Genomic DNA, 25,960 nt, shown 5'->3' with positions numbered 1-25,960 from the left:
TCTCTACTTTGAGCTTCCTGTGTTTTGACCTTTCGCCAAGTTTGACCCGGTTTCGACTACTGTTTTGCCCGAGTGTACTTTTGCCTGTCTGGACTGTTTTGTGTTGTGAATTCGGACTGAGCTTTAACTACGATTGGTGTTTTCTCCCTCTTTGGATTTTCCTGATTACCTCTGGTATTAAACCTCATAACGTTTTACCCGCGAGCGTCTGATATTCTGTCCACACATTACACTGACCAAATCGGCTGTCAGTCAAATGTGATCTTAACAGTATCTGTTTTCTGTTTGTGGCAAAGCAAGAAGTAAAGTAGAAGTAAAAATCCTACAGCTGTCAAAGTTGTTGCTTAGCAACGGCGTCTCAGTGAAGAGATACAGTGTTTGTGAAATACCGGTGATGTTATGGTGAAATAACAGGGAATCACTCTCAGAGATATTTGATTAGAAAAAAGCAGTTTAATGGAGGTAAAGATGCTCGCTGCAAGGCCCCAAGGCATGCAGAGTCTACCATTAGTGTTGCCACTGGCGACAGACAGAGACTGAGTACTTCTCCATTCACATAGTTTACTTTGGCTTGCACATTAACCTAAGGGCAAGCATAACATTGGGCTAAATCTCTCACAAACATATCGGTTGGAAAAAGACACATTCCTGTGCCGCCTTAAGCCCCTCGAAGAGAGGCCCATTTCCCTCATGAAAACAATGACAAACACTCATGTCAGAAACATCCTCACTGAGATTTGCAGGAGGAGCCCAGCAAAGTGAGGACTAGTCCAGTCTCACCTGTCGCACTGCTCCCACCATCTCGGCCCGGCTGGATAGGCGGTTGGCCAATCGGTGCAGCACAGCCACGGTCTCGATGAGGCGCTGGTAGGACTCCCTTTGCTCTGCATTCTGCCACAATGACACTGTGCTCTGCAGTGCAAAACCACAACAACAAAAAAAAGCACTATGACAACAACTGGGATCTTGGCTTGGGGTGTTTTGCCATTTCTCAGTGGTCCCACTTTGTAGTTCTACAGTTACAGACTCTAGTCCATTTATTTCTCTGTGTACTTTGTTAGCCCCCTTTTACCCTGTACTTCAGTGATCAGGACCCCCATTGGACCTTCACAGAGCAGGTAATATTTGTTTGGAGGATGATTCTAAACACTGCTGTAACACTGACGTGGTGGTGTGTTAGTGTGTTGTGCTGGTACGAGTGGATCAGATATAGCAGTGCTGCTGGAGTTTTTAAACACTGTGTCCACTCACCGTCCACTCTATTAGACACTCCTGCCTTGTCAGTCCACCTTGTAGATGTGAAGTCAGAGACGATAGCTCATCTGCTGCTGCAGTTTGTGTTGGTCATCCTCTAGTCCTTCATCAGTGGTCACAGGATGCTGTTGGCTAGATATTTTTGGTTGGTGGACTATTCTCAGTCCAGCAGTGACACTGAGATGTTTAAAAACTCCAGCAGCACTGCTGTGTCTGATCCACTGAGACCAGCGCAATACACACTAACACCCCACCACCACGTCAGTGTTACTGCAGTGCTGAGAATGACCCACCACCCAAATAGTACCTGCTCTGTGAGGGTCCATGGGGGTCCTGACCACTGAAGAACAGGGTAAAAGGGGGCTAACAAAGTATCAGAGAAACAGATGGACTACAGTCTGTAACTGTAGAACTACAAAGTGCACCTATATAGTAAGTGGAGCTGATAAAATGGACAATGAGCATATAAACAAAGCTCTGTACTTAATGAATATGATATTGGATCATGTGCATTTGTTAAAACCCACACTGAACACTCTTCAGCATTGTGAATGAAACCCTCACACATATTAAAGTTCACTGTTAGAGGTTTAGTGTCATGTTTTCACGGCACTGTAACTAATGATATATTGTGCAGCCCCAGCACCCCTCTTATCGCCTGTGGCTGACCTTCAACATGGTTTTAAACTCTTCCAGTTCCTTCTCTGTGTTTTCTTCTGTGAGGTTGCGCTCTCTCTCTGCCTGCTTCAGCCGGGTCTCCAGCGTGTAGTTGTCATTGCGGAATGCAAGGGATAGTTGCACAAATGCATTCTGCGGGAGAGAGGTGGTAATTTCTGAGAACAACAAAGGAGACATTAAAACCAGAAACATACCATAAGGATGCAAACGACAGTGATGGGCCAATGCACTGCCAGCATTGCACTGTCCATTTCAAACTCAATATGCACTGTTACAGGTTGCGCATGTGCTGCTTTATGAATTAAAGTTTGGAATGCAACAACATGGAAGTGCTGTGTTTGCAATGTTTTTGTATTTGCATACTAGCATGAGGTATGTTTCTGGCCTAATATGCATGCAAGGAAACCAGGTGTGGACAACTGGAAACCAACATATTGCCACTGTCAGAACAAACCCTCATATGTCCAAAATGATAAATTTACAGGGGAAGGAAAAATCTTCCTTAACTTACACTGGAAGTAAATGTAACAAAATGTTAGGTCATTTTATTGTTTTGTTTCCCAATTTCACCAATTTAGTCGCCTTCAATTCCACTCACTAGTTAGGACTCCCCGAGTCACATGATACTACCAGCACTAGAAGGTCAAAGGCTAGCACAAGCTTCCTCCGAGACGTGTGAAGAAACACCGCATCTTTTCAAATTGCAGATCACGCAATGTCATTGGACAGTCGAACCAGCTAGGAGGAAAGCGCCAAGCACCAGATGCCTGTGCTAGCTAGCATAGCTCTGAATGATGGGGGAAAGGGGGTGGGCCATCCTACCCACCCAGAGAGAGCGAGGCCAATTGTGCTCTCTTTGGACTCTCAGCCACGGATGGCTGTAGCATCACCAGGCATCAAACTCACGATCTCCTGATGATAGGGCCAACGCCTAGATGGGTGTGTCACTCAGGAGCCTCCTGGCCATTTTATTGTTCCTTTAATCGCAATATTTCAACACAAGTTAAAGGGTAAATTACGCAAAAAAGGTTGACAAAAATGCAGATACAATGTTTTGCATGAAAGCAGCAGTATACTCAGAAACTCAAAAAAAGGTCATTAAAAAGTCCAGTCCCACTGACATGGCTGGAATGCCATATGAGGAAGCCAAACAAAAGATGTTTTGTGTTTGATGAACTCTATACCTCCTACAAAACCCTACAAATTGGCAAGGATTTCAGCAACGCCTGTCTGTTATGCCCGATGCAGCATTCAGCCCATTAAGCACAAGATCAAAGCAGTGCTGGCGATGGAGAGGAATGCAGAAATGACCTGAAAGCCCCTTGTGTGATCAAAGCAAGGGATAGAAAACAGCAGAGCCAGAGCATCTAAGGGGAAGACACAGAGAGCAGAAGGCTGGGCCTTGACCCTGTCCAGCTCGCTAGCGTCATCCTGGGAGCAGATCGTATCCACAGAGGCATGTTTGCGCTTCCTCACAGGGGACAGGAAACCACTAAGGCCCATCAAAATTGCCTTGTCCTAAGCCAGGCTTGGGAGTGCAGACAGAATGCCATGGACTTTCCATACATCAGTGCCTTCAAAACAGACTCAGTCAGGGACACAGTGTACCGTCAGCCAGTGCAGTTGCCAGTTGCACCGTAACTGGCCACTAGTGCTGTTACGACCTCTATGACTCATCGTCGTCTAATAAAAAATGATCCTCCTAATCATCCTCATAATCCCTCCTCTATCACGATTTGTTTAATGAACTCTCTCTCTCTCCCTGGTGGGCCGATCTGTCCTCCTCTGCTGCTCTGACACACACCAGAGAGGCTGAGTGGAGAACACATGCTGATATAACGGTCACAACGTGTTAAAGTGTTTGAAACAAGGTGATAAACACCCACCTCGACTTCTTTCTCTGTGAGAGGAGGTGCACTGGAACAAAGAACACAAAGGTTCAGTCATAACATAGTTCAATTTTACCGCATGCTATATTACAAACCTCGATTCCCAAAAATTTGGAATAGTATGTGAAATGCGAATAAATCACAAAAGCAGTGATTTGCTGCAAATACAGTACAACGTAGAAAACAGTACAAAGACGAGATAGTTTATGTTTGAAATTTTTGTAAATATACACTTGTTCTGAAATTGATGTCTGCAACATGTTCCCAAAAAGTTGGGACAGGGACAATTTAAGAATAGGAACATTGTGAAATTTTGAAAACAGGTGTTTCATCCTAAACAGGTGATGCAATGTCAACATAAGTTAATGAAAAAAAATAAATATTCGAAGTAATTTTGGAGCATTTCTATTGGTCCAATCATCACGAAATTTTCGCAAAACGTATAGGATGGCTGCTGAGCTCAAATGATGCAGAAAAGTAAAAATCACAAAAAATGGAGATACGTGTTTTTCATTAGACAGCGATAATAGATCTGTATGTCTATCACCACAACCTTTCAGATCATTAATGGAAATAATGGATGTTGTTATCGTCTCCATGCCAGGTAAGAAAAGAACCATCCAGATTGTTACAAGTATACATTATGAGTTTTTCATGGTATGGGGGTGTATTAGTGCCCATTGCATTGGTAACCTGCACATCTGTGAAGGCACCATTAAGGCTGAAAAATTTGAAACAAAAATGCAGTGCATTCTATATAACAACATCTTTAAGGGATGTCCATGTTCATTTTAACATAACACCAAGCCACATTCTGCACGCTCTACTCCAGCATAGCTGTGTAATCAGACAGTGTAAGACTGACCTCCCTGCAGTCCAGACTTGTCTCTCATTAAAAACATATGATCCATTATGGAAATATGATCATGAAGGCTCTGTTGCGCAGCTAATGGCAAATAACTGCACGTTCAAAACTGAATGAATCGATGTCTTCAGTTCCCAAACAATGAAGTGTTGTTAAAAGGAAAAGTAGCACAGAAGTAAACATGTTCCTGTCCCAACTTTTGTGAAATGTGTTGTAGGTCATTTGAGAATGTATATTAAAAAGTTCATACTTTCAAACATCAAATGTGTTTCGTCCTTTTTTTAAATTTAATCCAGGCCCAACAGAATTTACTAATCAATGCTTTTTGTTTTTAGGATACTTTTTATATAAAGGGATGGGGGATGCCTTTACTTAGTCTAACTTTTGTTGGATATCATGGCTTTGGTTGTCTAACTTTGATTGTTGGTTACACTTAAAATGTTTTTGATTATCTTTTTGTATATTTGCAGCTTTTTAATAGTTTCTTCCTGGCATACTATTAAATTCCGTGTCTTCTTCACACTTTCGGTTGGGCTTGTTTGGTCTATCAGGTGGAGATTCACAAACATTCCGACATTTGTGCTTTGAAAGTAGCTAAAAAGTAGCCACTATTTTTCTGGAAAAGTAGCTAAATTGTATCTAGCAGCAAATGTTGGGAAAGCAGCTACAAAGTAGCTAACTACTAATTTTTCAGTAGTTCTCCCAACCCTGTTTATATACTCTCCCAAGTTTTTTGGAATTAAGGTTTGTATATAACCTACAATACAGGGCATGTAACATGCTGAATGCAGTGCATGCTGACCAGCCTGGTAAGCCTCTGTGTAGCTTGAGCTTGCGCAGCATGATGTCTGATATGTTGGGCATGGCATCTGCTTTCTCTTTCGACTCCTCATCTGCTGGGGCGCTACTTGTAGGAGAGGAGGGACCTGAGAATGAGAGAGCAAAGCAAGACGTTGGTCTGTTTACAGTGTTTTTCAATCTGTCTATATCTAACTTTCTTTATGTGATTTAAAAGTTAAACTGGGTGTTTTCATCCATGCAGGGTTGGTTTCTCCACAACCAACACTGAGAAACAGTCGTCTAATTAATACAAACTAGTGCTGCTTAGAATGTACACACTTGTTGACTGTCTCTGACATGACATCTACAGTTGGCCTGTAAACTAATAACGACAAGGTTATTGCCATCTTCTGGTGTATGTATGTAATAGCATGGTTAGACAGTTCCATTGGAAAAAAAGGCCATCAGGTTCATGTAAAGACAGGGTCTGAATGAATGCCAGTTGGGGTCGCACCTCCTCGCTCCTGTTCAGCCGTCTCACTCAGGTCTGGCAGCTTTGACCCAGAGATGCTCTGGTTCCTCATCAGCTTATGTTCCTGAAAGAGGACAAACAAGCTCACATGAGTTAGGCTTGGAATTGTTTTCTTTCTATAGTCATCTGACCATATTAGAGCATCACAGGAAGAGACAGTACTGAACTCTTTTACTTCTTGCATCATGCCTTGCCTGAGGGCTCATAAAACCCTGTGAGCTACAAAAGTCACACAAAGGTTGTAACGTCAAATTTAAAAAACGAACAAATAAATAAATAAATAAATGATTAAGTCGTGTGATGGAGAGCCTAAGACTAGCCAGTTGTTTGAACCATCCACTCTCTTGATGCACCTGGCTGTCCCAGAATTACCACAGATGGACAGTCATCACCTCCTGATCGGCCAAGACATTAAAAAAGTTTTTTTGTTTTGCGCTGATGTTACAAGGCTGATGTACTAGAAGTCTGTGTTAGCAACATTAGCCTCACAGCTCCAGTGCAAAATTAAAACCAAGTTCAGACACTAAACATGCCTTGTTTGACTAACTAAGTTTAGAGTAAAGGGACTTTTTTCCACTGATTTTTTTGGTGAGGCAATGATTTGCACTGAAGTGTTGCTAATTACAAATTATAACACAGCTGGAGGTTAACAGCAGGTGTGCCATTTCTTTAGCTGCCATTTAAATGCAGTTTTTGGCAGTGGTGGACAGTAACGAAGTAAATGTAATTAGTTTCTGTACTTAAGTAGCTTTTTTCCTGTATCTGTACTGAAGTTTTTTTTTCATTTTGGGCGACTTTTTACTTTTACTCCACTACATTTCAAAGTTTAATATCTGACTTTTTCCTCCACTACATTTTGAGAAATCTGTCGTTCCTTTTGGTTTCTGTGTGTATAAAAATGTAACATGTCAAAACGAAAGAAGCACAAAGCAAGAACACCAATCAGGGCACAGCGGTCACTTTGTTTTGAGCTTGTTTTGACCTGTTGGTCATACCGACCCAGTGCAGCACACGGTTCAACGTCAGTGCAGCAGTGTAAAATTTTGGGAGAGTCTATTCAACATAAATGATGAACTAACCTAACTTTGTGTAAATATAGAAATATGTCCACATATGCAGTCGTGAATGACGCATCTTTTTTCTGAATTTATACAAACATTTTATTTATAAAATTTCATTTTATAGTAAAATAGTTTTGGCTAGTTTATGTTTATGATCAGAGACCTACAAATTAAGTGACCCTTATTAAGTGACCCTTATTAGTCCCACAACAGGGAAATTTCACCTCAACATTTAATTCATCCGTGAAGTGAAGCACCACATACACACTAGTGAGCACACACACACTAGGGGACAGTGAGCACACTGGCCTGGAGTGGTGGGCAGCCCTATCTGCAGCACCCGGTGAGCAGTTGGGGGTTAGGTGTCTTAGGTGTCTACTGTTGGTTCAGGGGATTGAACCGGCGACCTCCCAGTCATAGGGCTGGTTCTCTAACCTCGAGCCCCTGACTGCCTTAAAAAATGCTCCACCCACACCCGAGGGAGGCCATGACGTCCTCTGCAACGCCACTCCCCCCAGTACAAGGGAATGTTTCATTCTTTCAAAGGCCTGGAGCATGTGTGACGCTCTCTGGCCCCACCCACTGTCGGTGGAGAATGAGGCAGGGTAAATTTGGGCTGAGCCACCCACCCCCCAAGTAAAGAGGGTATGACTACCCAAATTTTCAAGCTTCAAAATCTGGGCAGCACCCAACCCCACCCGCCCAGGCAGAGATCGGGGCAAACTGGGTGGGCCCAATATACAGTGGTGTGAAAAAGTGTTTGCCCCCTTGCTCATTTCCTGTTTTTTTGCATGTTTGTCACACTTAAGTGTTTCGGAACATCAAACCAATTTAAACAATAGTCAAGGACAACACAAGTAAACACAAAATGCAATTTGTAAATGAAGGTGTTTATTATTAAAGGAGAAAAAAAATCCAAACCATCATGGCCCTGTGTGAAAAAGTGATTGCCCCCCTCGTTAAAACATACTATAACTGTGGTTTTTAACACCTGAGTTCAATTTCTCTAGCCACACCCAGGCCTGATTATTGCCACACCTGTTCTCAATCAAGACATCACTTAAATAGGAGCTTCCTGACACAGTAAAGTCCACCAAAAGATCCTTAAAAGCTACACATCATGCCGAGATCCAAAGAAATTCAGGAACAATTGAGAAAGAAAGTAATTGGGATCTATCAGTCTGGAAAGGGTTATAAAGCCATTTCCAAAGCTTTGGGAATCCAGCGAACCACAGTGAGAGCCATTATCCACAAATGGCGAAGACATGGAACAGTGGTGAACCTTCCCAGGAGTGGCCGGCCGCCCAAAATTACCCCAAGAGCGCAGTGACGACTCATCCAAGAGGTCACAAAAGACCCCACAACAACGACCAAAGAACTGCAGGCCTCACTTGCCTCAGTTAAGGTCAGCGTTCATGCCGCCACCATCAGAAAAAGACTGGGCAAAAATGGCCTGCATGGCAGAGTTCCAAGAAGAAAACCACTGCTGAGCAAAAAGAACATTAAAGCTCGTCTCAATTTTTCCAAAACACATCTTGATGATCCCCAACACTTTTGGGAAAACATTCTGTGGACCGATGAGACAAAAGTGGAACTCTTTGGAAGGTGTGTGTCCCATTACATCTGGCGTAAAAGGAACACTGCATTTCAGAAAAAGAACATTATACCAACAGTAAAATATGGTGGTGGTAGTGTGATGGTCTGGAGCTGTTTTGCTGCGTCAGGACCTGGAAGACTTGCTGTGATAAATGGAACTATGAATTCTGCTGTCTACCAAAAGATCCTGAAGGAGAATGTCCGACCATCTGTTCGTGAACTCAAGCTGAAACGAACTTGGGTTCTGCAGCAGGACAATGATCCTAATCACACCAGCAAGTCCACCACTGAATGGCTGAAGAAAAACAAAATGAAGACTTTGGAGTGGCCTAGCCAATGTCCTGACCTGAATCCTATTGAGATGTTGTGGTATGACCTTAAAAAGGCCATTCATGCTCGAAAACCCTCTAATGTAACTGAATTAGAACAATTCTGCAAAGATGAGTGGGCCAAAATGCCTCCAGAACGTTGTAAAAGACTCATTGCAAGTTATCGCAAACGCTTGGTTGCAGTTGTTGCTGCTAAGGGTGGCCCAACCAGTTATTAGGTTTAGGGGGCAATCACTTTTTCACACAGGGCCATGATGGTTTGGATTTTTTTTCTCCTTTAACAATAAACACCTTCATTTACAAATTGCATTTTGTGTTTACTTGTGTTGTCCTTGACTATTGTTTAAATTGGTTTGATGTTCCGAAACACTTAAGTGTGACAAACATGCAAAAAAACAGGAAATGAGGAAGGGGGCAAACACTTTTTCACACCACTGTAGTAAAGGAAACTCATTTGTGATCCTGAGTTTAAAGCAAGTTTTTTATTAAACTTAAACTTGTCACTAAGTTGTACAGTAGGTACGGAAAGTATTCAGACCCCTTTAAATTTTTCACTCTTTGTTTCATTGCAGCCATTTGCTAAAATCAAAAAAGTTAATTTGATTTCTCATTAATGTACACTCAGCACCCCATCTTGACACAAAAAAAACAGAAATGTAGAAATTTTTGCAAATTTATTAAAAAAGAAAAACTGAAATATCACATGGTCATAAGTATTCAGACCCTTTGCTGTGACACTCATATTTAACTCACATGCTGTCCATTTCTTCTGATCCTCCTTGAGATGGTTCTACTCCTTCATTGGAGTCCAGCTGTGTTTAATTAAACTGACTGGACTTGATTAGGAAAGGCACACACCTGTCTATATAAGACCTCACAGCTCACAGTGCATGTCAGAGCAAATGAGAATCATGAGGTTGAAGGAACTGCCCAAGGAGCACAGAGACAGAATTGTGGCAAGGCACAGATCTGGCTAAGGTTACAAAAGAATTTCTGCAGCACTCAAGGTTTCTAAGAGCACAGTAGCCTCCATAATCCTTAAATGGAAGAAGTTTGGGACAACCAGAACTCTTCCTAGACCTGGCCGTCCAGCCAAACTGAGCAATCGTGGGAGAAAAGCCTTGGTGAGAGAGGTAAAGAAGAACCCAAAGATCACTGTGGCTGAGCTCCAGAGATGCAGTAGGGAGATGGGAGGAAGATCCACAAAGTCAACTATCACTGCAGCCCTCCACCAGTCAGGGCTTTATGGCAGAGTGCACTGAGGAAGCCTCTCCTCAGTGCAAGACATATGAAAGCCCACATAAAGTGTGCCAAAAAACACATGAAGAACGCCCAGACTATGAGAAATAAGATTCTCTGGTCTGATGAGACGAAGATTGAACTTTTTGCTGTTAATTCTAAGCGGTATGTGTGGAGAAAACCAGGCACTGCTCATCACCTGCCCAATACAATCCCAACAGTGAAACATGGTGGTAGCAGCATCATGCTATGGGGGTGTTTTTCAGCTGCATGGACAGTACGAGTGGTTGCAATTGAAGGAAAGATGAACGCGGCCAAGTACAGAGATATTCTGGAAGAAACCCTCTACCAGACTGCTCTGGACCTCAGACTGGGCCGAAGCTTCATCTTCCAACAAGACAGTGACCCTAAGCACAAATAAAATAACAAAGGAGTGGCTTCGGAAAAACTCTGTGACCATTCTTGACTGGCCCAGCTAGAGCCCTGACCTAAACCCAATTGAGCATCTCTGGAGAGACCTGAAAATGGCTGTCCACCAACGTTCACCATCCAAACTGACGGAACTGGAGAGGATCTGCAAGGAAGAATAGCAGAGGATCCCCAAATCCAAGTGTGAAAAACTTGCTTCATTCCCAAGAAGACTCATGGCTGTACTAGCTCAAAAGGGTGCTTCTACTCAATACTGAGCAAAGGGTCTGAATAGTATGACCATGTGATATTTCAGTTTTTTCTTTTTTAATAAATTTGTCAAAAATTTCTACATTTCTGGGTTTTTTTGTGTCAAGATGGGGTGCTGAGTGTACATTAATGAGAAATAAATTGAACTTTTTTGATTTTAGCAAATGGCTGCAATGAAACAAAGGGTGAAAAATTCAAAGAGGTCTGAATACTTTCTGTACCCACTGTAAATAAATCTTAAACTGAAACTTGTTTGTAAAAAGTGATTTCAGAGCCACTCAATTCTCCCTGATGGAAACATAATTAATTGTTTAGTACTTTTACTTTCGATACTTAAGTACATTTGAAGGTAAATACTTTTGTACTTTTACTCAAGTGGAGGTCTAAAGGGAGGAATGTCTACTTTTACTGGAGTAATATTTTAACCTTACGTATCTCTACTTTAACTCACTTACAGGATTTGTGTACTTTGTTTTTGGACCATTAATTCAGATTTCCTTACTAACCAAGAAATAACCATCGTTCTCAAATTTATTAATTCTGTATTTGTGCAACACAATCAGACGTTCATCAGAACACTTCTGACTTTTCATTTTGAACAACAATAATAGACACATTTACATGCACAATAGCCCAGTTAGGTTCTTAATTATTCTAAGAAACTGAAATTAACCCACATATTCACCAGAGTTATATATAAAAATATATATAAAACGTACAGTCTTGTTTGCAATCATGGCAACCTGATGGCCTATGACTTTCAAAAACACTGTTTATTTTACATACTTTTGGTAAGAATTGTGTTGATGTTGATAAACTTTTTGTTCATGTGGCACCAATGTACACATTGTACATGTACACAAGATGCAAATAAGCTAACAAGATGTTATACGGACTTGACAATTATTAAGCAGCCATGAGCTCTTAGCATTTCATTTTATGGCTCTACACAAAAACAAACCACAGCAATTTCACATTTTACAGGAGGCTTGTTTGTGTAGCATAAAGTAATCATCACAAATTTGTTACTGTAAGAAATGTCAGAAAAAACCCAGGGTCAGTGTAGCATTCCAAGCATTCAGATGTCCAAATCTATCTCAAATAGCCAGGGCAGTACAAGCCTGGACCATATGCTGACCACAAACATTGAGAATAGAAATGGATCAAGACTGTATTCTGACTATGACAAACAAACCATACTGTTTACATTATCATAGTAGTGTCACAGTATAGTTAGCTGTCTTAGACTAATATGTAACCACTGGTTTAGGTATTAAAATAATCATTTTCATATCTCAAGTATCTTTATTCTGTTTTGGCTGAGTTAAACTCCCTTGTACTCCCTTGTACTTTACATTACATTACATTACATTAACGGCATTTGGCTGACGCTCTTATCCAGAGCGACTTACAATTTGATCATTTTACACAATTGGCCTGACTGCATGTCTTTTAGACTGTGGGAGGAAACCCACGCAGACACGGGGAGAACATGCAAACTCCACACAGAGAGGACCCCGGTTGCCCGGCCCTCCTTGCTGTGAGGCGACAGCGCTACCCACCACGCCACCGTGCCGCCCACTTCTGTTGTCTTTCCACTATCCAGTATGGCCCAGTGGAGGACAGTTCCCCCCTTTAAAAAGGATTTTCAGCGATTTTTCAACATTTCTGCATAATGGAATAATTGAAAAGATGTAAACAAAGTCATGTATGTTCTGTGATGTGACATGATCCATTCTGCAGAAACATACTGAGTCTGAATTGTTCACAGTGGTGGTGACAGGAGCTAGATGTTCGACAAAGTTTAATGCCCCTAAAAACTCCCTCACAGAAAGTTATTACATGAGGCGGTCCCAAATACCATGCCTGATGCCAAATACATTGTTTTAGCCAAGATTCTGGCATAAAACATCCGTTTTTTTTCCTCTACTAGTGGTGGAGAGGTATATGCAGGGCACAATAAGGCAAAATATTAACCAAAGAAAAGCTACTTCTTTCTTATTCATCATTGTTTTACTATTAGCAATATTATGTGTAAAAATTCAGCAGACATTTAGGTTCACTGGTCATTTAGGATAGCAAATAAATGACTATTTTTGCATTATGATTGTACTAGACCTAATGACTCCAGGTTCCTGTCACCACCATCATAAATAAATCAGAGGCAGTAATTTTCTCTGTGATGCATCAATACACATCAACCCACATTGAATAACCTTATAGTTCCAATGACTGAACTATTCAGAAACTTTGAAAAGTCAGTGAAATCCCTTTTTAAGTCATGGTTACTCTCAGCGTTTGCTCACTGGGGGTCTAGACCTGGATTTATGTGATGCAGATAAATGCTGTTTAAAGCCCCACATAAATGAAGTGAATCGAACTGATTACCTCTCTCAGCTTGGACAGTTTCTGGACTGGAGGCACAGGGAAGTCTTTGTAACCAGAAGACTTTAGTTCTGTGAAAGGAAGACCCTCATCTCCTTTGGATGCACCATTCCTTACAGAGCCCACAGCATCCCAGGAGACGGCCCTCATAAGGGGTGGGAAGGCTCCAATGGTTTTGATCTCGGCCGTGCATGGTGCTTGCTGGGTGGGCGGCCGCGGGACGGGTTTGGCCACTCCGGTAGCTGGGGTCTGACTGTCTGTTTTCTGGGCCACTGAAGGTGGGCCAGGCTTCTTTCCCTGGCCGGGCTCTGTGCTGTCCTTCTGAGCTGTGATGGGCTCTCTAGCTGTGGCAGGAGCAGCATGGCGAGGAGTCAGAGTGCCAGAGGAAACCTTACGCTTCTCAGGCAGCTTCCAGTCCACCAGTCTCTTCAGACTCTACATAGGAGTGGAGGTGAAGGGGAAAGTTTACTGCTACTGAAAACATACTTTACAACTGTCTTTTAGTACATGGCACTGCTGTCGGAAACAAAACCTCATATCCCCAAAATGGTAAAAAAGGACAAAACACACTTTACTTTTAATGTAAGTGAATGGAACCAGATGTTCTTCAAAGTCATTTTGGGCCATTTCTTCTGGTCCATTCATCATGAAATTTACACACAATGTAAAGGTCAACAGATTTTTTCAAATTATGAGAAAACCGAAAAACAACAAAATTGGAGATGCAAGGTTTTGTTCTGAGAGCAGAGATCAATAACTGACGTTTTCAAAAACCTAGGTTTGGTGTTTAGTCATATGCAAATTAGGTTTTGTTGGTTTTCTAAGTGAAAATAAGTAAATAAGTATTTAATACTGTTATTATTATTTCATCATCATCATCATCATTATTATTATTATTATTATTATTAATAATAATAATAATAATAATAAAATAAGTACACATCCTGTACCGAGAAGACTCCTGCACATGTTAATTGACAAACACTGTTTATTTGTGGAAATAAACATATTGTGCACAATAAAAGTTGAAAAAGTCATATTTAGGAGTGTTCCCTGCAAATGTGTTCACTTGTTTTCAATTAGAAAGTCAACAGAACATGTAATTTGACAAGGAGTGTTCAAACTGTTGTGTACAACTGTAAATGCCATGAAACCCTCTTATTGTTTCTCTGTTTGTTCACTGAAACAAGCAGAGATCTGTCAAAAGTGTGGTCAATACCATATTTGTCTGTAAGCAGAAAGAAAAATAATAATTATTATTTGAATATGAAGAAAAACTGATGTGTGTGTAGTCGTGACTTGTTTAAAGAACAATGTCCGTTAGTCTTTTTTCCATGTTTTTGTTGTTTTGTTTACATCAAAACAAACCAAAGTCAGTAGTGCAGATTCAACCTGAAATATGTAAAATATATAATTACAGCTAAGCAAAGTGACCCAAGAACCCAAGACTTCTAAGTGCCAGAGAATGGCAAAAACGCAATCAACTGACCTCCTGGTCTGGTTTATTTACTTCTCCATGGTCACGTACAGCAGGCACCTCCAGTCGCTGACCACACAAGAGATTCACATTACAATGTTGGAGCAATGAAAGAATTGCTGTAGTCTATATGTAGTCATCAATAGTCACTAAGGAGAGATAAATATTGTATGGAGTGACATTATCAATCACAGATAACTCACCTGACTTGTACTTGAGCTCGTAGGGGGGCTTGGTGTGATCTCTATAGTTAAACCTGCTGCAAACCACAAAACAGAAAAACATCATTATTCTGTAGGTTGTGGGTCTTGCCAGTGATGAACATCCAGGCTAGTGATGGTCAGTGAAGGTGTATAACTGCAAGGTTGTACCTGTTTGTGGGGGAGCAGAGGTGGAGCTGCTGCGTGAGGGTGCGGGAGAAGAGCCTGGAGTCGGGTTGGGTGAGAGAGCTGAAATCCAAACATGCTTATGTTAACCATATTTGGGTTTGCATACACAATATTCTGGCTGTTCACATCACTACCTGAGGCCTGCAGCGAGTACATACGCTGCCTTGTACTGTACACGAGAGTTCGGGTGATGCATAGTTGACATTCAAGGACGTTTCACCAAAAAGTGGACATATGCTTCATTATATAATAATAATCAGAAAGAAAAAGATCATCTAAATAAAAGAATGCACATTTTGGGTGAATGCTGTTCATAATGGAAAAGTGATTCTGCTGTGATTTCATTGAGGCCTATAAAAGAACTGAAAGCAGAGGGGAGAGTCCAGAGTTCAGCAGAAACATGTGAGGCTAAAGCTTAAACAAAGCCAGTAAAAAGTCTTTAAAAACATCCTCAAATCAAACTAAAATTTTTTTAGCTCTTGTCCCTGGTCATATTGAGCATGATTTACCATGCCATTTAAATGACAACATTCCTGTAATCTTTGAATAAGGGCCGAGAATTTTGACCACATCTTCTGCCCCACATCTTCTGAATTTTGATTATGACCCTGTACTCCAGTGGAATAGTAACAATATCATGTTGTTTCACTCCCCCCTCCAACCACCCCCACCTATCACCCAGGGAAATAGTCAGGTAGCTCAGATCCACTTCCTAATGCTGCATTTTACTCTCAAATCTACCATAGCGTAAAATGCATTATTATTCACATTGATTATCATCTAAACGATTTGTGGTTTATTGTGGAGTCCCTCAAGGTTCAGTCTTAGGGCCTTTGCTTTTCTCTTTGTACATGCTACCTCTAGGTGATGTCATTAGATAGTATAGATTTTCATAGCTATGCTGACAACACCCAGCTATACATTTCTATTCCTCCTGAAGATGAAGACTCTGTAGACAGACTAACCAGCTGTATGTCAGATATTTCTCAGTGCAAAACTGAGAAAATGAAAAAAACTCAAATACTGATCGTTGGTAGAGAAACTCTGTTTTACCCTGTATGTAAACACAGTCACTAAAGTAGCTTTTTATAATTTAAGAAATATCGCTTAAAACCTCTCTGGTGGAAACGTGTAATTGTAAGCAACATGCAGAACAACATTTTGTAATATCGGTCGTGCTTCAGACCCCTTCAACGAGTGGATGAGTCTGATGACTGAAAGCACGCTGAAGGAGTATTCAAAGAACTGGTGAACAACATGGTGGTAAACTGTTGTCATCATATCTTTATCAGTATATTGTTAACTTTGCATTTCACTGTTTTTGGGAAAAAAAACACATTTCACTTTTAATTTTTCCAAGTCATTTTGGGCCCTTTCTTCATGAAATTACACACAATGTAAAGAACAACAGGCATTTTCAAATTATATCAAAAACTCAAAAAGACAAAAATGAAAACTCAAGGTTTTCTTCCGACAGCAGCGATTTGCAATGTAAACACTGAGCTGGACACTCTTTTTGATTGTGTGTGTGTGTAATGTTAATAAACACAGATGTGTGACGTGGTCCAGAAACACCTGTGAAATCTACCACTGCTGACTTTAAAACGCTGGCAGACACCTTGTTTTATAGTGTTTTTCACTCCTGGCTCAGCAGCGCTACTTTTTTTTGCAAATTTAACAAAAAATTGAACATATTGCAGCTTTAACTTCTGGTTGCTTGGCATATCCTTCTCTGACATCTAAGCTTGACCATAAGGTATGGCCTCTGCTTTAACGGTCTTGCCCCTCAGCGGTGAAATGGGCTTTCCCTTGAAGCTTACAGTACCAGTCTGTCTGTTCATTCCACCACGAAGAAAAGACTTACCTCTTTAAACGATACTTGGGGCAGCGCACTCTGATATTATCTGCACTTTAGTTTTATGCACTTGGGTCTTCTGCACTTAACATCTGTGTTTATGCTTGGATTCATTGGATTCTTTGATTATCTTTGTAGTAGATTACATTTAAGTAAGCCGTGATAAGGCTTTTGGTCTTTTCAGTCACGAATCCCTGCAAATCCTCTGGGTATTCTGTATCAGTTGTGGGGTGTAAGGATGCACAGTGACACTGTGATATCAGACCATGTGCATCATAGAGAATTAACGTCCTGTTAATTATTGAATGCACCTGTTTTGTTTAAACACCAATCAGCAACTTACTCCAGCACTCCTCACAGGGGGAGCTCATTTCTGTGGGCTTTTGTCCTAAAACAGTACTTATTAATTTTACTGGCCATTTTCCAGCCTCACTTTATGCATTAGAATCAATCAACCTGATTTAGTGACTGTGCCTTTAAGACTGATATACATAAATGAGCTCTGTTCTGATTGGCTGCCCTGTATTGTGTCTCATTCAGTGGGCTAAAACACTCCTTACAACTTCAGATTGACTGGGTGGGGCTAAATAGCTGTTGGCTAAATGGGCAAATACATATAAATGTAAATGAATTGGGTTTTTATTGACATCACAAAAACAAAGATTTAAAAATGGGCTGTTTTTACAGCTTAGATTTTCTCTACATACCAAATAAATCTCTTTTATTTAAAAAAAAAGCAAGGAAAATTCGGGATTTCCCTTACATGAAACTTATATCTAAACATTATTTATTTATTTTAAGTAATTTCATTAAGTGAAGTGATGTCATCATATTGGCATATAATTGAGCTTGTTTTAAGAAATGTGCAAAATTGCCAATATAGTGAGAATTTCACTTAACAAAATTACTATAATAATAATCTCAATAAATAATGCTCATTAAAATAGCAGCAAATATTTCTAATGTATAGATATTTCAGAATAAGTTATTTTTCATCAAGACCTACAGTATATCTAATCTATGTCTTCATGGGGGGTCCTGGGTGGCTTTGCTTACCTTTGCCTAGTGCAAAGATCAGCCCTTGCCATCACCCTGTCTCCCAGCTCAAGGGTTCTTTGCAATAACATGAATAAAGTCATCATTTTCTTAATTTAAATTTTATTCAAGTTTTGTTAAAGTACTGAAACATAAGCTCAGCATTGTGAATCTTTATACCCCAAACAGCTCCTACTCATCACACATTTTGCAAGTTGGTTTCAATTAAGAGCTTCTGCTGAAGGAATATAAACTGCTTTGGTTGCCACCCTGAAAAGTCCAGGTTTTTGGTGGCCTGTCCAGGAAAAGTTCATTCCATTCATGCACATACAATGTTCAGGAATCCAGGCATTTTCATAGTTTTTATTAAGTTTGTACTGCTTGCTTCTATCCAGGCAAACCATAAGTATACAGAGAATGGGTTTGATTAGCTCAGGGTAAAGACAGCTTTTTCGGAAAGGTGAATTTCTGGCGACAGGTTTAAGCACTAGATAGCACTGCAGCAGGGTAACTTAGACACTGCGTTTTGGGCACAGCTGTCCACACACTGAATGTAGTATGAATGAATGAATGAACTTTGTCATTACACATTGTACTCGTACACTTGCACAACAAAATTCTGTCTCCTTTTGCCCTGCATGCGTGTTTCTGGATCTTTCCGTTTTTCCTATTTCTCTAATATTGACTGCGACTCTTTACCCCTGAACCTTTTGACTCAGTGCTCCAGGTGCCCCAAATAAAAGACTGGAGGCCTGTAAGATTGAGCTGAGTTTAGAGGAAGAGCTGGAGGCTTGTGAGTTTAGAAGTCAGTTTAGAGCTGGACTTACCTGTGGGTGACTCCGTGAGGCTGCAGGTTGACCGTCGCCCCCTACGGGTGAGGAATCGATCACTCACTTTCTTTGCCTCCTCCAGCAACTCCAGGTTTTTCTGCCGGTCCTTCTCCGACAGCTGTATCTCCGGGAGCTGATCCTTCACCAGGTCAATCACGTGACCATCATTATCTGAATAGCACACACACACACACACACACACACACACACACACATGCAAGGATACAGAAATCCCACACACACAGAGACAGATGTAATCTATATCCTCTTTTCTTAGCTCAACACAGGGCATTATGCCAAAATAAACTGTAATCAAAGCAAAATTGTCTCAGTCCCTCAAATTTTGCTTTCCAAAATAGCCTCACAAGTAGACCCCCATGTTTCTGAGCTCTGTAATGCCCAAATTTAGACATTTACAAGACCCTGGTACAAAATAGTGTGCGCTGAAGTCATAAATCAAAGAGGATTTCATTGACAAACCCAGAAGGCCTTGTATGTGCTTCACTAAACTGATCATAAACTATATATTCTGCATGTCAACACATGGCAACCTTTGGGCTAAGTTTGAGTAACATACCTACTGTAGTGATGGGCCCTGAAGAACCAGTGTTCCTTGACAGCCGAGGTCTAGGACTGTGCGGCCTGAGACAGCAAGATTAAAAACACATTAGAGTAACACATTCTCTGTATACAGTACTGTGGAGGCAGAGAGCACTTCAGGCAAATGCAGTCAAAGTGAACCTCACACACAAGTTATTCCTTTTTCAGCGTCAAGAAAAAAAGCAGAAAACATAACAGAAAAATAGCATAAATGCCAAAAACTAAAAATATTTCAGTATTCAGTGTACACCCTCTGCCTTTCGTACAACCTCCATTCTTTTCGGGAGACTTAAAATTCACAGAGATACATTTCCACAGTCTTAGAAGTTGGTTGTTTTCACATACAGTGATGCTGAGGTCTGGACTCTGGAGTGGCCAATCCATTGTTATGAGAACACCAGCAGCTTCTTTGTTTGGTTTTCTCCTCTCTCTCAAAGATGGAAGCTTTAAGTGCTGTTTATCTGATGGGGACAGTTTTGGTGGTGTTCTAGGTCTTTCGTGGTTGTTAGGAGTCCCCTGTATTCACTTATTTTCCTTCCTCTTCTACGGAGCCTTGCTGGTGACATTGTTTATAAATAAAACCAACATGTGGCCACGATATATTAACGTGTGGGAATAAGATCCTAAAGTGTGGCCACAATGTGGGAACAAGATAATTAAGTCATGGCAATGACTTAGTAAGATGTGGGAACGAGATCATGCCTTATTAAGGGGGCAGTTGTTGGCTGGAGGTTAGGGAACCAGCCTTGTGACCGGAAGGTCACTGGTTCGATCCCCAGAGCCAACAGCATGTGACTGAAGTGCCCTTGAGCAAGACACCTAACCCCCAACTGCTTCCACGGCACTGCAGATAGGGCTGCCCACTGCCCCCTAGTGTGAGTGTGTGTGTGTGTGTGTGTGTGTGTGTGTGTGTGTGTGTGTGTGTGTGTGTGTGTTCACTGGTTTGTATTTGGCACAGATGGGTTAGATTGCAGAGGTGAAATTTCCCTGTTGTGGGACTAATAAGGGTCATTTAATCTTAATTTTACAGCTGTGGTCATGCATTAATGATCGCATTCTCACACCTTACTAGGTCATGCATCTTTGTACAGGACGTCACCAGTAGCGCTCCATACTCTTCTTTATGCAAGTGAATTATTCCACATCTAACCTCCTCAGAATTTATTCTGCTGCTAAATGAATGCATTTTTAACTGGAATAAATGAAGGGTGGTCTCTGACAACTAAAAGTTGCACTAATTGTGAAAGCAACAATTTGTTAAAAACAACGTTCTTTACTGGAATTAAGCACAAGTTTAAAAGACAAACAAACCTGGTTTTCTCCAGTGGACGTGGCTCTTGTTTGCTGGTTTCTCTTGGCAGTACGATTGCAGGGGGAGCAATAGTCACATTAACTAGCTTGGTTTCAACAGGGATGTACTAAAAAACACAGAAACTGACTTAAAGAGACAGCAACAACACAGATTTGCACAGTTCTCTCATTACTCCGAAAGTGATCGATAAGCCAAGATATGTTGTGTCCAAAGTTTGCTTCATTACTTTTGCACTGGGGCTACCAGACTATTGTAGCTTATAAGCAACAGCAGCCTAAAGTCCTGATTAGATAAACTATGCTTTATTCTTTAGGCACCAGAATATTTAGATGAAACCTAAAGAATGTTTTTCTTGTATTTATTTTTCTTCTTTACACTTATAACATTTGTGTGGTTTTATGTAACAACAACAAAAAAAAACAGTTACATCTTTTTTTACACCACTATTTTTGTGCCTTTAAGACTGATGTATGAAAATGATCTCTATTCTGATTGGCGGCCCTGTTTTCAAATTATGTCTCATTTGAAAAGCAGTCCACAGTCCAGGCTGAAACACACCTTGTAAGTTCCACATGAATGGGTGGGGCTGAACTTCTGTAGATTGAATAGGAAATATATGTAAATACTTTTGAATATATATATATATATATATATATATATATATATATATATATATATATATATATACAGTATATATACTAAAAATGACACAAATAAAATAATACAAAGAGCATCTGAGGTTTTTGGCTTTCAGCAGTAAATTGTAAGCATTTAGTAATATGTTTAAATCATAAAAGACATTATGTTCTGTTAATTTGTGGGAAGAGTTTACAAAATAAATAAATAAATAAATTTCCATTTATTTCATGTAGTTACTGAATAATTTGCTCACGTAAATTCAGATGGACAAACCAAAATATACCCTGGATAATGAGAGGAAAATTTTAGAAAAATGAAGTTTTCCATGATATGGACCATTTAATATTTCCAAGAAGGATGGGAGGCAAACAACACACTTCTACTGTCTAACAAAGAAGGCCATAGCCCATCTTGGGCTCATCTTTCTAATGTGGTTTATGTGGCCGGCACGTCATGCATCACCGTCTTGATTACAGCACAGCGAAGGATGAAAATGATCCGCGCATCCATGTTTTCAATGGAAAAGCACAGCACTGAGAGCTCTCCATGGTTACAGCTGAGTGGGGAACACAACAAATGTCTGAAACGTTCAAAGAATTTATGGGAAAAAAACCCCAGAAGCATGGTGGCTATTTCAGGAAGCATCAGAATATGGCTGGTTTCAGCAGGTAGTCCTCAGCCGCACTGAGCTTTTCCATCTGCAACATGCTCTACTCTAACGTCTCCAGAACTTCCACAGAAAGCTCTAAAACTTGGTCTCCCGAGAGCTGCCGTGCAACATACACACAGGCTCGTCCCACGGGAAAACAACCCGTCTGTAATCACATCCTGCTCCATCATGAGATTAGTCTTTGTAACAGTCCATAGCTGTTTCCTTCTGCTTCACTGAACTCATAGTAACAGCTTCTTCGTGATAAAGCCCAAATCCAAAGTTTTTATTGCACCTTTTTTCCTTCCCTAAGGTACAGTTAAAACATTTGTGTGGTTTTATGTACCAAAAAAAAAACAGTCAATTTATGTTTCCAGTCTTTCTTTATTCTGTAGAACAAGGCCAGACTGTTTCTTTTGCTGTGCCTTTTAGGCTGATGTATGTAAATGATCTCTAATCTGATTGGCTGCCCTGTATTATGTCTCATTCGAAAAAGTAATAATTCATCCCATAATGGAGTGATCTTGTCAGGCGTTGCTGCACTCATGGCTCTTTCAGTGTGATTTTGGAGATCATCCAGCGTTTTGGAACCAGACTCAAACACTCCTTGAAAGGGTGGAGCTAAACTGCTTAAGACAGATTAGGTCAGGGGTCAGCAACCTAAGGCTCTTTTGCTGCCCTGTTGCGTCTCCACAGCAGAATTAGATTAGTAGGTAAAAACTAAATAATCCTCCTTCACAGTAAAATAAAGCTCTGCTGATCGTTCAACACAGTTTATCAATAAATGGTCTTATATGCTGGAGTTAATGTAGAACTGCTAATTCACCCTTTAACCCTGAAGATCAGCACAGACTGCTGGTCACCATAGCAATGCACCATAACGAAATGGCAAAGAGAAGGATTTAAGAAGTAGATTGATAATTTGGAGACGAATGGACTTATTTGTGTTTATAATCACTCCAGCTGGTTTCCTGATACATTTAATCTGCAATGAGAGCCTGTCAAACACTAAAAAGGCTGAAGTCAGATTTGCGTTTGAATTTGTCTCATTCCACATTAAATGGTGCAGCAGTTATATTCTGGTGCCTCAGTCACCATTTAAGGTGCAACGCGAAAATTCAAACTGGCGACTGAGAAGCAACTTCAGCCTCGTAAAAAGTTGAACGTTAAGACTTTTCAAAAGAAACTATTACACTTTTGTGGAAAAGTTTCCTGCCAGAGATGTGAGAAAATCAGCTATGGGTCACCTAAAACTTAAAGCAGAGCCAAGTAAGTCTTTTTGTTTATATCTTTTAGCCTCTACTAGTACATCAGCACATACTGACACACATTTACAGCCAAGATGGTCAAATGGACATAAAATGTTATGGTCTGATTTTGTCGAAAAGACAAAATGGGTCTTCTTAGCATTTTGATTGCCGACCTCTGGATAAAGCAGATATATGTAAATGTGTTGGTTTTGGTGACGTCAAAAAAAGCAATGAATTCAAATAATTTGGTTTCCATATATGAACACTGTTCTCTAAAATATCTGCTATGTTTTCAATTCTCAATGAACTGTCCATCATTGACAAAGATCTACAGTGTAATACGATACATTTTTGAATGATACGTCACAGCAAATAGCATAACTCTGCTGTAATGTAGCATTAAGAGTCGCTTTTATTTGTTTGGCCTGAAGTCCGGGATTAGATATTCAGAGTTTAATATGGTCCTGCGCTGGAGTCTTATCTGGGCCCTGAACTTTATGAGTGTCTGTGTGGGACGTCTCTGCTCTCTCAGCAGAGTAATGCAGTTGCTTTAATGAAACAGCACAGCGTAGCAGGCTTTGATGTCCCAACAATTCATGCCATCCAAAAAAGAAACAGTACAGTCAATCCTGTCCTTTTTCTGGGCCTCTTCAGATAGTGCTATGGTTTTAGTCAGTGAGACAATATGACAGAGACAACCACTCAAATAGGAAAGCAGACATTATAGGGCCTAATAAAAAGACCTCAAACCAAAACAGCTAGACTCTTTGATTAAGGAGTCCAGGTGAACTAATGGCTAAAGGTACAATGTAAAAACCACATAAGAACCAACAAGGACTCCAAAATGAGCTAGCAGGAACAAGCAAAGTTACTGGAAAAGGAGCACACTCTTTCCTTAAAGCAACACTCACCGGTGATGAACGTGACTCACAGTGAAAACAGCTTCAAATGAAGCTTGAAAGATTAATCATAAGTTATTTTTGCTGTACAGCAAGATGCAGATCCTAGTGCTACTCTATCAGCAACAGGAAATCAGCAAAGCTAACATAAGCAGCTTTGGGTTGCAAGATTTCAGCATTTCGAAACCACACAGCTGTAGTTGCAGGAGGGTAACAATGGCAAAAATATGCCTTACTGTGTTTTTAGACATTAGTTTTTGTACTATTTAAAACACATTGATAATGATTTGATTTGTCTTTGCATTTTTATCATACTTGAAGTAATATATCGCTGCTGTCAGAACAATTTTTTGTCGTTTTCCAGTTTTTTACATAATTTGAAAATGTATTTTGTCCTTTATATTGTGTCAAACTTTCATGAGGAATGGCCCAGAATTGCTTAGAAATATGTCTGGTTCCACTCCACTGACTAAAAGTAAAGTAGGTTTTTTCCTTCTCCTGTAAAGTTACCATTCTGGAGATACAAGGTTTTGTTCCGACAACACCGATATATAATTACACACACACACACACACACACACACACACACACACACACACACACACACACACTATATATTAAACTTGTTAGGTGCTGTACAAATACATTTTCCAGGCAACTATTTGTTCTGCCATTGAAAACTTTGAAGTAAACTATCTGTCCATTCACTCTGTCAGTTAACTGAAGCATAAGATTAAGATGTGTATTTAACAACTTTAGGAAACTAACTATAACTGAGAAATAAGAGGTTTATCCTGAACCCCACCAACACCCAGCATAACTTTGCTCACACACAGGTTGCACCTCATGCTGAACACTAGTGTATTAAATACATGGTGATTAAAAAAGATTCACCTTCAAAATGATTTATTTCACTTGTAAATCGTTACAGATCAATGGAGTGAACTGTAAATGGTTTAAATGAGTGTAAAGTTTATGTAATGTTACAGGGTCTCAGTATGAACCTCCTTCAGCTGTACGGAGAACATCAACACCACAGTCAAACTCATCCCATACTGGATTGAGCATGTCGAGTGTCGCTGCACTCACGGCACTTGTGTAATTTTGGAGATCATCCAGTGCTGTGGAACCAGCGACGAACACTCTGAGCTGTTGAAGGATCACTGCCCACAAAAATCACGCTGCACAGATATGACGGATTCACTCTTATTGAATTATTATTCTACAGCTTCACAGCTGTAGAAACATGGTGCTTTGAAATGGGATGAATCTTTTTTAATCACCCTGATAAAAATAGTAATGAAACCATTGATGATGCACTAATTTGATGTGCTAATCTGGACAGTATATGCAGATTGAAATGCAGCCACAGGAAGCACCTGAAAATCTCTGTGCACACGTCCCCATGCAAGACTGCAAGCAACAGAGAGAATGAGCAAGTGCTTCAGAGAGAAAGAGGCATAATGACAGGACTTGAACAGCACGGTATCTAGTTCAATTCATGGGATGTGTTTAGAGTGAGATTCTACCGGACATTTTAAGACTGGATAGCGGCTCTCACTGGACTGTCTGGTCCAAAATTGGACACCTGGCAACCCGAGACTTGAACTAGAGATTTTCCTTTAGAATCTGATACCAATACCAATACTTTTACAAGCTTTTTGTGCACATAACTGGACATTCATGATATCTAAAGTGAAACTTCACTATTATCCATTTCAGGATAATGTGCATCACTG

General features: G+C 40.4%; 1 protein-coding gene across 4 annotated transcripts in view; it reads right to left on the bottom strand.

Moving 5' to 3' along the window:
- Positions 1-25,960, bottom strand: part of mrvi1 (murine retrovirus integration site 1 homolog) — a 61,978-nt gene that overhangs the window by 10,652 nt on the left and 25,366 nt on the right. For 2 of the 4 annotated variants that reach the window (XM_037545512.1, XM_037545511.1), the window contains exons 7-19: positions 21,343-21,378; positions 20,784-20,890; positions 19,450-19,514; positions 18,870-19,043; positions 15,135-15,212; positions 14,967-15,022; positions 14,776-14,832; positions 13,290-13,721; positions 5,981-6,062; positions 5,489-5,612; positions 3,819-3,849; positions 1,924-2,064; positions 781-912 (exon numbers count right to left, since the gene is read on the bottom strand). In XM_037545512.1, the coding sequence (XP_037401409.1) occupies positions 781-912; positions 1,924-2,064; positions 3,819-3,849; positions 5,489-5,612; positions 5,981-6,062; positions 13,290-13,721; positions 14,776-14,832; positions 14,967-15,022; positions 15,135-15,212; positions 18,870-19,043; positions 19,450-19,514; positions 20,784-20,890; positions 21,343-21,378 (1,515 nt within the window). The remainder of the gene's footprint in view (positions 1-780; positions 913-1,923; positions 2,065-3,818; positions 3,850-5,488; positions 5,613-5,980; positions 6,063-13,289; positions 13,722-14,775; positions 14,833-14,966; positions 15,023-15,134; positions 15,213-18,869; positions 19,044-19,449; positions 19,515-20,783; positions 20,891-21,342; positions 21,379-25,960) is intronic. The other 2 variants (XM_017707272.2, XM_017707274.2) reach the window with 1 other exon arrangement.

Source organism: Pygocentrus nattereri, chromosome 15 (assembly GCF_015220715.1).
Source record: "Pygocentrus nattereri isolate fPygNat1 chromosome 15, fPygNat1.pri, whole genome shotgun sequence".
NCBI lineage: Eukaryota > Metazoa > Chordata > Actinopteri > Characiformes > Serrasalmidae > Pygocentrus > Pygocentrus nattereri.
The sequence above is the reverse complement of the archived record's forward strand: the minus strand, read 5'-3'. Positions and strand labels throughout refer to the sequence as shown.